The sequence below is a fragment of the Motacilla alba genome, chromosome 14 (assembly GCF_015832195.1).
Source record: "Motacilla alba alba isolate MOTALB_02 chromosome 14, Motacilla_alba_V1.0_pri, whole genome shotgun sequence".
Lineage (NCBI taxonomy): Eukaryota > Metazoa > Chordata > Aves > Passeriformes > Motacillidae > Motacilla > Motacilla alba.
Window position 1 is genome coordinate 13,334,347 of NC_052029.1, and position 12,333 is coordinate 13,346,679.

The window sequence follows — 12,333 nt, forward strand, 5'->3', positions numbered from 1 at the left end:
TTCCACTCTTCCCCCTGCTTTAGGTTCAGCTATGTGAGTGCAGTCCTTCCAATCAGAGAGGGACTCCTTCCAGGATCAGTCATCACCACCAGCAAGTCTGCCAGAGGCGCTGCTAGCAAAGCCAGTGCATCCTCTCCAAGCTCTGTGGAGTTCCCTAGATTAGCCCTTTCCTCCCTTAGGGCAACCATTTCCTGCAAGCAAGAGCATTAACTGAAATTCTTCATTCTGCAGAGAGAGGAGATAGCAGGAATATGAAGAACCACTGCAGCTGATGCTGAGAACCACATCCTGCTATCCAAATTCCTCACCCTCGACTTCAAATCCTAAAGTCGTTAAAGACTTCTAAGAAGAGCACAAAGCTACTCAGCAGATTTTCAGCTAATGAATCAACACAAGCTGTCCAGGAAACCAGAAATCCAGCCCACTGGAATGCTGTAACCCCAGGGAGGGGGGGAACAGGCAGTACACTAGGAAGGAAATGAAACAGTGAAGCAGTAGGAAAGGAACATTTCAGCACTGATCCCTCTTACCATGGTTACTCTGCTGCATTAAACATTTTAGGGGAAAAGCGACTTCAATTCATTTTGCCCATTGAAGGGTTTGTGTTTTTCAAGCCCAAATTCTGCTTTTTAGTGCTGACATAGGTACATTTTGAAAACAGCTCGGCTTTTGCAGAAACAGTTAGAAAAAACCTGAGATTTAAACGTGAATCAACACTGCCACCTAGTGCCTAGCAAACCTCCTCGCCCCAACACGGGGACATTCCTTTCCCCATTATGAAGGGTAGATGTTAACAAAACCTACCTGGAGATCAGGATCTAAAATGGAATTGTGCATATTTCATAAACGGCTTTCTCCCCCAAAGTAAGTTCGATTTTCACACCAGAGTTCAGTGCTGGCAACTTCAACTTCTCCAGACAACAGAATTTAACTGTCTACTAGGCTTTTTTAGCCAACACCTTTCAAGAAAAGACAGGACACCTCCTCTATCAACAGTGCCCTGAAATTCACCTGTCCAGGCACCCAATTTTACAGAAGATCAGTAGGATCCAGCAAACACTTTGCTGCCCTATGCAGTCACATGAGTTACTGCTACTAGGAAGGGGGAGCTGTCCTGCCAGCTCTCCTGCTCAACACTCCAGAGGAGACCAAATGTGAAGTGAGCCCCAATTACCTTTCTGCAGCGGGGATTGGGGCAGCTGAACCTCTTCACATCACTGTCCAGTAGAGCTGGAAAGTTACAGAAGGGACACCTGTAGCCCAAAACAAGATACCATTAATGCAGAATGCCAAACACAGCTTTGCTGAAAGCTGCTTTAGTCAAATAGCTGCATGGAAGTTGCTAAGGCTGCCAACCCAATGCCTGTTGCCAGGATGTGCTGACTACTGCCTTTTTGCTCATATTTCTTCAATCACTTCCCTGTTTGCAATCAAAATATTATATGCTCAGCACTGCTTTTGACCATGTAATTTAGTGGATCAGCACAGAGCTGGCAAGCAAGTCTTGGGGGAGACAAGTCTATTGAATTTTAATCTGCTCCTAGTCAAAGGCAGAATAAAAACAGACCTGGGAAGGCAGAAGACTGCATTTATAATCCAGCTCTTTAAAAGCTACCTATCTCAGAGTCAGCACAAACGTGGAGTTCCAGGGAACAATTTTCCACAGCAGTAAGTGCAGCATTCTCTGTGGAACACTCACCTGACGAGCTCATCTGCACAGGCAGCAGCCACCTCCTCCTCGGCCTTCCGCTCGTAGTATTTGCAGAGGATGTTTTCTGGAAGCACCTTCTCCAGCTCACTGGTGGGGAAGGAACACGTGCAACTGCCTTCCATGCAGCTGAGCTCTGACTGGGGTTGGAAAGAGGGCTCAGGTTCAGTGTGACATTAGCAAAAAGCAACTCAGGATCCAGAACATTTCCAAGCAAATGGGTGCAGAGCCTTGCTCAGAGTAAGAGCTAAAGTCAGCAGATTGCAAAAAGACTTGGGTTTTGGGACATTAAAAACCATCCAGTTCTAAATCCCCGTCATGGGCAGAGACAGCTTCCACTATCCCAGCTTGCTCCAAGCCTTGTCCAGCTTGGCCTTGAACACTTCCAGGGATGGGGCATCTGCAACTTCTCTGGGTAACCTGTGCCAGTGCTCCACAACAAATTTTTTTTCCCCTATATCTCATCTAAATTCACCTAAGATGACTGCCACAGAATGGGTACACTATGGAAAGAACAAGCCTAATTAAGCAAATCAGGCCTCAAACAAGCACTGGGCAGGAAGATGCTGTTTCCAGCTAGGATCACAATTCACTCCAAGTTCACTGTGACCATATATCAGCCTGTTTTTATTGTTCAGTCTGATGAGAACCAGCACTCACACACCACATTCTTTTCAATAAAGTCATATAAAATATAGCTGCCAGTTAATACATTTACACGAAATGGATCCCAGAGTAGAACAGCATCCCACAGTTTGAGCATCATATCCTGAGGCAAAGGAGCAGACACACTTCAGAGCAGGTTAATGACTTGTTTATAACTCAGCTAAGTACCAGGATAATTGCTAGGTAAATCAGAGACTAAGGAGGTTGGTAGTACCATAGAAGAACCAACCCCCCAATTAAGTTGGGATCACAGTGATATTATGAAGGACAAACACTCTTAGGTAGAAGGAGACAGGCCAAGTCCGAGATAATTGTTCTCTGTGCAGATACCACTGGTTTATTTAGTAGAAAATAAAAGCCAAACAAGTTATTGTTTTACTGTGAGTGTTGTATAAAGTTTTCCTAGCAATCAAATTGCTAAGCATAGAGGAAAAAAAAAAAAAAAGGAAGTTAGTAACCCTGAAATCCTGTGCAAAGATCACATTGTCAAGTTGTTGGCTTCACTTGATGGCAAGACTAACTTGGATTTCAGGACACAATTCCATTCAAATATTTCCTGGGAAGTGCAGTTACATCTGTTTTAAGTAACAACACCACACAAACAGCAATGTCACCTCCCAACAGCAATTACCAATTTCCCCCTTGTCCAGTTGTGAAATCCTTACCTTCCCAGAGCCAAAAACTGCCTCCTGAGCATATTTAATTAGGCACTCCTTGCAGAACAAGTGACCATCTGCACACTGAGTCAACTCTTCGAAGGCAAACTCCCCGTAGCAGCAGCGGCACTCGATCATCTGCCCGTCCTGCAGCCACCAGAGGAATCAGCATCAAAACATCAACAGCCATAGCAACACACACACAACTGCAAGCCAGAAAAAACTGCCAGCATTAATGCTAAAAAACAGCTACACATATACACCATTCCATTAGATATCCTGTTTGGTGGTCCAAATTCCCTAAGTGCAGCCAGAAACTCAGTTTTAAGTCACTTTGTGTCTACATGTCCTGCTTGACAGGTTCCAAAAATAGTGATTAGTAATTCTTAGCACACAGGGAGAGCAGCATCTTGGGTTTGGGAAGCTGCAGTCACAGGGAAGCAGCTTGAGTGAGCACACCATTCTCATGGGGAAAACCAAGATTCAGATCTGTTGCCCTCTAAAGGAACATTTACCATCTGCCTGGGCAGAGCCTGTCTTGGCCTCTTAACTGTGGGGGTGGAGAAGTTTGCCACTGCTAAAAAGTAAGTATAGCCCACTTTTCCAAAGTTTGAAAAGGAAATGAGCATTGAAACCAAAACGTAATGCACAGCTGCTGAGCGGTTCTCTACATTTTCTCTGAAGCAGAAGAGCTGATTTTCAGGTTTTTAAAGAATTCTTTCTGCAAACAAGGAAGGCTTTCTCGCTGGCCAAGCTCCAACAACAGTGGATCTGTTTGAAACAGCCATAATGGCAAGAATGAGAGCAAACCTGATGCTATTCTGTTGCAATGTTTGTTCTGAGCAGTGAAGATACAAGTTGAATTACTACAGATCATTACATGCATCAATACTGTCTTGCTGGCCTCAGCTCCTGTCTACCTTTCCTAAAAGCCAGCCAACAAACATTACACAGGTTCTGCCAGCTCAGCAAAAGCAGCACAGTGAAATGCAGCTTCAGGAAAGCTCCATTCCAGAGCTAAAAGTATCTGTGAAGGAGGAAGTACAAAACAGTGTCTGTGCACAAGCTGAATTCAACTTATAACATTATAGATACTGACCTTCTGATACTGCTCCTCGTTCATCTGCAGAGCCAGGAGGAAGTCTGCATGCTGCAAGAGACATGTGCATCTGTATTTACAGAATAGATAAAGCAATTTTCCAAACTCTCCGCTCATTTACATTATCTCAGGACTCACAAACCACCATAAAAGGCTCGCTGTCTGCTTGTAACATCACTCAGCCCATCCCTCCAATCCATTAAGCTATTTATGATTCAGCTAAAACAGATGGGAGAAGCAAAGGCAGCAAGAACAAAGAACCAAATTCTGTCTTGTGGGGTTCAAGTTTCCATGAGCAGAGATGATCTCACCCAATGGACCCCTCCAGAGAACATGAGCTTTTTGTTTCAAAGGAGACCTTATCCATCTGCCTAAGAGACAAGGATCTTCAAGGAGCTACTTTGGAAAGGACTGTGGGTGCAGAGCTGTGAAGTTCATTCTTTCCTCAGCTTAGAAGACAACACAGCAGTGGGTGTTGCAGGTTCTGCTTCAAAACACCCAGTTCTCAGCACAGGACAAACCCTTCTGGAGCCACAGGACTGCCAGCCTGGGGAGGGCAGTGAGTGGACACACTGCCTTGGGCCTGGCCATTACTCACCACCAACAGTGAGGTGCAATTACAAACCCTAAAGCAGCAGAGAAGCCTGCTAACAATTAGAGGAAAGAGTTAATTAGTAGAGTTTTCACCACTTCATAGCAAAACCCCCTCTCCAGAATGGTGTTTGCAAAAGCAGCAGCTGCATATTTAAGTAAATATGAAATTCTGTGCTTGGCTTCTTTCCTTTATAAGGGAGTATCTTGGAAAGAGACATATGTGTAACAGGTAGGGAAGGGGAAAACAGTTATTCAACTATCATATTTGATTCAGTGTTCGAATTTCTGTAAGAGGCAGATTTTTCACATTTAGGGCCAAAACTTCAACAGTTGTTGAAGACTTGCACACGATCAAAGCAGCTCCTATCACTCACCTCTGCCATCTCCTTCACTTTCTGCTCATAGAACTCCTGCTCCAGCAGCACCGGGGGGAGAAGGGAGAGCCTGTCATAGCTCCTCCAGTGCCGTCTCTTGTTCTCCAGGAAGAACATGCGCTTCTCAATTTTCACATCCCCTGAAGCAGAGTTAAAGGCTCAATAAAAAGGGATGGAGCAGCCAGAACAAAGCTTAAATCCTTCTTCCTGCATCCACCACCAGCTGCAGACTTTCAGCAGCTCACACAGCACTTTACCAAGCAGAGGTGCTAATGAGGAGCATCTCCAAAACAGATAGCACTGACAGAAACTCAGCTCTTTTGGGAACACATCCCCTTTCAAGAGTTCCTTTCAGCTGCAAGCCAGTTCTGCTTACAATAATGATGCAGAGAGCACAATACACACAGCTTGGCATTTACCTTGCTCAAATTTGAAGTCTATATAGGAATATTGATTCATTTCTTTCCTCCTTTTTCGTTTCCCACTGGTTTCGGGAGACAGCTCCTGCCACTTTTTGATAGCATCTGAAAAGGCCTAGAAAACAACACACAGGCTTAAACCCTGTGCCTGGAAGAAAGCAGGAGCACTCAATTCAAGCTGAAGCACAGTACAAACATGGCATAAGACTGATCCAAAACTAGAAAGCCAAACATTCCAAGAGAGGCAAATATACATCTTTCCTCTGCTCACATTGTTGCTTTATGTACTGAAAGTAATTATTTCATTAAAAAAAAAGCAGGTGAACAATACTTTTTAACAGCTCAGCTGTTAGTATCAAAAGTGGGCACCAGCTGTATTAAACAGAGCTGGTTTGGCTTCTTTTTTTGTTGCTGGGTTTGGCATTTGTTTAAAAAGGTGAGGTTCAAATACTCAGTGCTCAATCAATCAAGAGAACAGACAACAAGTTTTGTTTTAGTTCAATCCTGGAACAGTAGAGAAACAGCAAGCTCAAGCAAGGGCATATCAGAGGAGCAGATCGAAGTCAAAAACTTGAACCCACAATGACATTCATATTGCTGATACTTCACACGAGTGTCTTTGCATCTCCATGACAGTGAAGCTCTAAGTTACACAGGACTCATGCCACAAGTCATACTAAGACAAAACAGGACAGTGATACTCAGGCTGCTTCTTAATTCCACGCAGCCAGTTAACCAGCAGCAGCAGTTAATGTTTCAAGATTTAACTAAATGCTAAGATTTTACTGGCAATTATACTGCACTTCAGTGGCGACACACAGGAACACTTCTGAGTTTAATGCATCACCCACCATGAGCCAGCTCGTGTTTCCTCAGCTCTCCTATTAGGGAAAGTAAAAACTTCCTGCAGCATTCTGTCTGGCCAATAAATTTTGAAAATCTCTACTAAATGGATTAAAACTTCTTAAAAGGAAAGGATGATTATGATAAAACCCATAACCACACAGCAGCAGATGGTACAGTAAGGCCAAAGCCATCACAGTGCTTTCTGCAGATAAGCCCAGGAAAGAAAACAGGCTTGAACTGGAGCACCTTTCGTGTGATTGCATAGTGCCCCTTGAGCTCGTGCAGTGCCCACTTGATGTCCTGGCTGCTCAGCATTTTGAAGTCTGCCATGAGGAGATCAGCTGCCTGAATAAAGCACCGCTGGTCAAGGGGGGCGAGTTTGGAAAAGTCAAAGTAGTCCACTTTAGGCACCTGAGGAGAAAATGAAAAATATTAAAAGGCTGCTATAAATACACACAGGAATGTCACAAACGGCTCTCTCAGTGATCAGGGCATTCTGCAAGACCACCCAAAATTCAGGGTATGTGGCACCCAACTCTGAGCACCTTAGCCCAGCGTGGGTGCAAAGCCTGCTGGCCCAGGCAACTCTGCAGGTGACCTGCACAAGGTAAAATGTAGTTTAAAACCATGGGGTGTGGCTGCCTGAGACAGCAAGGAGAACAAATATTTAGAAAATTCACTCTTCATAGTGAACAATAACTTTATCTGCTCAAGGTGGAGAGATGATTCCAAGAGTAGAAAGAGGTATTCAACACCTCTCTCAGGCCACACAACCCCCTCAAAGCAGCTCAGAGAGAATTTTTCGTTAACTGGATGTTTTAAAAGACAAAATTAAGCATCTGTAGGGAGATTTGCAGTTAGGAGCCTGCAAGGCAATGCCTAAAGGCCTCACAAGAGAGACCTGAGGGCCAAGGCTACTTCATGTGACAGAATGATTGTGGAATTCTTGTCTCAGTTATCAAAGTGAACACTTGAGATGGGGCAGTGACAGACAGGCAGGGCAGAGGGGCTTGCTGGAGGCAAAGGAGCAGACACTGTGCAGCTCTGGCACAGCCAAACAGGAAAGGCTTGGAAGTCATCTTGCAAGCAGCTAATTATTGCTATTTAACGCTGCCTTCCACATACCCAGAGGCCTCCTGTGAAAGCCAGGCTCAGTCAAGCACTCTGCAAACATGCACTAATCAAAGCAGACATCCCAAGGTCCACTCAGGCTGAACAGACTGCCCAGAGGCAGCAGGAGATGTGGATACTCTCACTTGCCTTTGTCTCATCTTGGCTGGCAAGCAGACTGCTGCTGGGGTTTAAAACCACTCTGCCTTCCTTCTTTGGGTAATCTGGGTTTTCCAGAAGAAAGTTACAAAGTCTGAAAAGATAAAGATAGTTACTTCAGGGCTGGGGAGCTCAGGTTCATTTCTCATTTGTCCAAGTTTTGGTATTGGATAATTATGAGGTCACAGTCAAAGCCTGCCCTGTAAGGACCAAGGGTGGCCCTGGACTAGAGCAAACTGCAAGTAAATGACTGAGAATTAAATGACAAATAATCAGCTGTGTGGCTGCAGAAAGCAAAGCAAAAAGGATTGTCTTTCAATAATTAAGTTTACATACATCAAGCTTGTATGGATGAGCTACTAATCATCTATGGAAAAAAAACACCACAAAAATCCCTACAAAACTCATAAAAGGGTCATGTCTTCCTCAACAAACTAGTGCAGAATCAAAGCCTCCATTCTCAGTCTATCTTCACAATAAAGCAGCCAGAGCAGCCTGCTTTAGTGGAAGATGTCCCTGACCATGGAAGAGGGGCTGGAACTGAGTGATCTTTAATGGCCTTTCCAACCCAAACTATTCTGTGATTGCATGATTAAAGCAGAGACCAAATCACGTTTAAGATGTGTGTTTCCGTGGAATACAAACTGCGAATACAGGTTTCATTGTAACAAAGTTTGCAATCACACCAGCATTACCCAAATTCCACTAGAAACTGGTCTGGTGAGAAGAGCACTTTGAAAATAACCACTAAAATTGCTGAAAATTTGCCTAATAACCTGTAAATGCAGCATATCTGAGGTCCTACCACAAACAGTCATAACTGTCAGGTAAGTGTAGTTTAACTGAGTATTTTAGCTTAGAATAGACTCAGCAAGGGGTGTTCAAATGCCCCATTGGTGGAGAGCCACAAATGCTCCAGAAAGCCTTCTGAAAGGGCAGCCTGAAGCAGGCTCCCACAGCTTTTTCTCAACCCTCAGCAAGCAGCTGTGCTGGCTGGGGCAAGTAACACAAGCCGTTCCTCAGTTTCCCCAGCTGCAGAATAAGGTCCTTCTGAAAAGAGCCAGGACAAGCAATTAACATTTATAAATAACTATTGGAATGAGAAGGTGCTAGGCTGCAGCAAAGACATAATTGCAGCTAATTTACATTCCTGATGTCAGAAATCAGTTCCTAATTAAGAAATCTGAACTGGCTTGCAGCATTAACCCACTATCAAGGCACGATTACTTTAGCTCTGCTTTCACATTCAAAGCAGGGGCATTTCTTTTTGTTTAATCAGGTATTGACATATTGAGCCAGAAGCTTTTGACTGAGTGTGAAAGCTCCTGCACACAAAAGCTGAATAGATGATACCCTGCTAAGAGGGGCTCCCACATCTTATCTTTCACATCAGCCGAAAGTTTTAAGAAGATCATTTCAGGGAAAACAACAAATATCTTGGCGCTGAGCATTTACTAGCTTCCAGCTCCCACCTCCTGCCATCCCTTTGGTAAAAGATAACTGTTTTAATCCAACAAAACAGAAACTTCAAGGAGCTCAGATCGCGGCTCTAACGAAAGGGCTTCAGCTGGGGCACGGCCAGGGTACATTTGAACTCTCCTGCATGTTGCCATTTCAATGCTGAGGATTTTGGGGGATGTCGACCTCCAGTGTGTGACAATTAGTTAAGTGGGTCCTGCTGCACAGCACACCCACACTCACAGCGCTGTTCATTAATATCTGCACCACAGGACACAGAGCTGGTTAAAAGCCTCACCCCTGCCCAAAACCACTCACCCTTAGTTATTATATTTCAAGCCTGATTCAGCTTGACACACCATGGAGATCAAAAAGACCCTGCCAGCGAGGCTGACCAGAGCTTTGACCCATTTGTTCTCGCACAAAAGCTGCAGTGACAACTCAAAAGATGGTTTGGCTAAAGGAATAAAAATATGGAGAAGAAATCTTTATCATCCAGTAAGTGGGTAACGCACCGCTGAGCAGGCACTGTAGCTGGCCTACAGGGAAGCCTGGAAGCACCTTTTCATCTCCCTGGGTCTGTGGCACACAATGGGAGAGAAGAGATTTCGGGAGCAAAAAGGGAAGGAACACATTAAGACTTGACAGAAGCCAATAGTGGGATTTAATTCCATCAGGCTTCGCTAAATCCCCCCCAGGACATAAACCCGAGTTTTTTTCACACAATCTGGGAGGGTCCTGCAGCCAGACACACCTTCAGCAGGCCAACTGCCCCAAGGAATGGCTTTGCTTGTCTTCTACATTCCCACCACAACCATCCACCCTGAGGTGCACCCAGGGTGGTGTGGGCACCCCAAAGCTGCTCCACCACTGCAGGGAAAGCACATCTGGAAGACCAGAAAGAAGTTCCAGTCTGCTGACCTTCTAACCAAGAAGCCCTACTTGGGAGACACAACTTCACAGCACAGGCAGCACAGCACAACAGGCAATCTGTGCCCAACGGATGGGATCATCCTTAGCTCCTCACCAGTTAACTTAGTTATGGCCCAATGACTAATTCTAAGCTTCACGCACTTAAATGCTGCTTAATTAGTGCCCTAGTTAGCTGGAAAGGGCTATTGGGTTTACACAAATGAATACTCTGGCAACCAACACCTATTCCTCATTCTTGGATCACACAGTAACCAGTTTGGACACGCTGGAGATAACAGAGACAGTTGCAGAGGGAGAAAGAGAGGCCACCAAGCATCAGACACCAGTCACAAGTGATTTACCTCAAACCATCTCCCCTCGGTGCTGCTGGTGCCAGCACACGCAATCCTTCACTCCCCAGCTCTACCCAGGAGGGCAGGGAGATGATGCAACTCAGCAGGAAGGGTAATCACTTTTTTTTTAAACTTCTGACTCTAACTTGACTCCCAGAAATCTCCAGCATGAAGAACATTAAGGTATTTCTGAGCTGTTAATGCAATTTGGAAAGCAAGTCTTCACATTAGTTTTCTTCTCCTTTTATTTCATTTTCTAGCTCATGTTTCTGCTCAGTTTGACCAAAATCAGCCCCTCATCAGATCTCTAGAACCAATCCTACCAGCCCTCAAATGTGTTTGCTCTGTTCTATCCCCAAAAAGTGACGTGAGAGAATTCAAACAGCACCACTGCTACTTGAGCAAGTAAAAAGGACAAAAGCCAGCATCATGACACTGAATAATGGACTCCAAGCCAGTGTCAGCTTCACCTGGACAAGTCCAAAATCCAAATGAAGTCCAAATGAAGGAGGGAATGATTTCCTCCAACCCAAAACTCACCAACTGATCTCCATACTGTTTTATAGCAGTCATCTCAACACCTTAATCCTGACACTCACTCTTTTTAAGAGCCCTAGTAATAGATAAAACAAAATTATAAGTAATATCTTTAAATAAGTGAATTCTCTTAAAAGCAGAGAAGCTACAGCACAACAGAACTAGAAAGGACTTAAAAACAGCTCAATGAGAAGAACAAAAAAAAAAGAATCTGTGGTATTATCAAAGGAGTTCTGAAGCCCCAGCCTGGATGTGCTCTAAAGCAGCATCCCTGGCAGGTGGGGACACAGGAAAGTGCTGCAGTTGTATGACACACTCTGGTTCTTGGCTCTATACTTACACATTTAAGTCATAGCAGTTCTTGATGATGATTAATTCTTCAATATATTCCTTCTTCACATCTGGGAATCTTGCTTCCTACAGTAGGAAAAGCTAGAGGTTATGTAGGTATTAGAGAAGCTGTGTAACAGACATAGCACCCAGGACAGGGATTTATATGTAATTGACCAACACAATCCTGAGACTTGGGGCAAAATGGTCAAGAGATCATTTATGGCCATCCAGCCTTGCTCCACAGGATGACTGCTAACGGCTCTTTCTCAAGGAAGAGTGAGGGCAGGGATAGGAAAAGCCACAAGCACCTGGCCTAAGGAGAGATTCAGGCTCCATAGGAATGAACTTCAACACAAGGCAAGGGAATATTTCCCCTCTGCCTGACCAGCAAGGAGTTCCAGATTATGTGCTGAAATACAACACTCCAAAGCAAAAGGAAATGAACCAACAACATGTACACCCACCCAATGAACCCAGACACACCAGCACTGAGATCAGAACAGACAACAAACCTTTGGTGGCATTTCTGTGAAGGCTCTCCCAGTGTTTGCTGCTCTCTCTGGCCTTTCTGTACAGTATTGCTACCATGTGGTATTTTGCTTTCCAAGACTGGACTGACACTACAAGAATAGCCTCTTACCCATCTTAAAGGCACTGATCAACAAGGTCTTGGAAAGAACTGAATTTTGTTAGACTGCTACTTAAAAAAATATTGCCCTCAACTCCAGTTTTCCCAAGTAGAATTAGCTATGGGATGTGGAGGGAAGACTTGGAGGGGATGGGGTGGTGGTGGAAGATGCAGACACAGAATATGCCTGTTTGCAAGAAAAAATATTCAACAAGCCCTCCCTAGCAATCAAGGGGAGGAGTGAATCATGAATCACCACATTTTTATTTAGCTTTATTTATTATATATACACCATGCTGCCAAACATACCAAAGGATAAGGAGTGTCCTTCTTGGTGGCTGTTGTCACAGCCAGTGTCCCTCATGCTAAGCTTCACATGTGGAGCATGTGGAGTTTACACACACAAGTCCTCATGGTGCTTATCCAGTTACTCCTTGGTGTTGCTGCTTGAAAATCCACACTGCAAGGGCAACCCTTGGCC

At 44.5% G+C, this 12,333-nt stretch overlaps 1 protein-coding gene across 3 annotated transcripts in view; it reads right to left on the reverse strand.

Moving 5' to 3' along the window:
- Window positions 1-12,333, reverse strand: part of RNF216 (ring finger protein 216) — a 73,787-nt gene that overhangs the window by 43,159 nt on the left and 18,295 nt on the right. For all 3 annotated transcript variants that reach the window (XM_038150994.1, XM_038150992.1, XM_038150993.1), the window contains 9 exons: window positions 11,232-11,308; window positions 7,623-7,725; window positions 6,609-6,773; window positions 5,517-5,631; window positions 5,098-5,237; window positions 4,130-4,180; window positions 3,040-3,177; window positions 1,700-1,848; window positions 1,175-1,253 (listed from right to left, as the gene is read on the reverse strand). In XM_038150994.1, coding sequence (XP_038006922.1) covers window positions 1,175-1,253; window positions 1,700-1,848; window positions 3,040-3,177; window positions 4,130-4,180; window positions 5,098-5,237; window positions 5,517-5,631; window positions 6,609-6,773; window positions 7,623-7,725; window positions 11,232-11,308 — 1,017 coding nt within the window. The remainder of the gene's footprint in view (window positions 1-1,174; window positions 1,254-1,699; window positions 1,849-3,039; window positions 3,178-4,129; window positions 4,181-5,097; window positions 5,238-5,516; window positions 5,632-6,608; window positions 6,774-7,622; window positions 7,726-11,231; window positions 11,309-12,333) is intronic.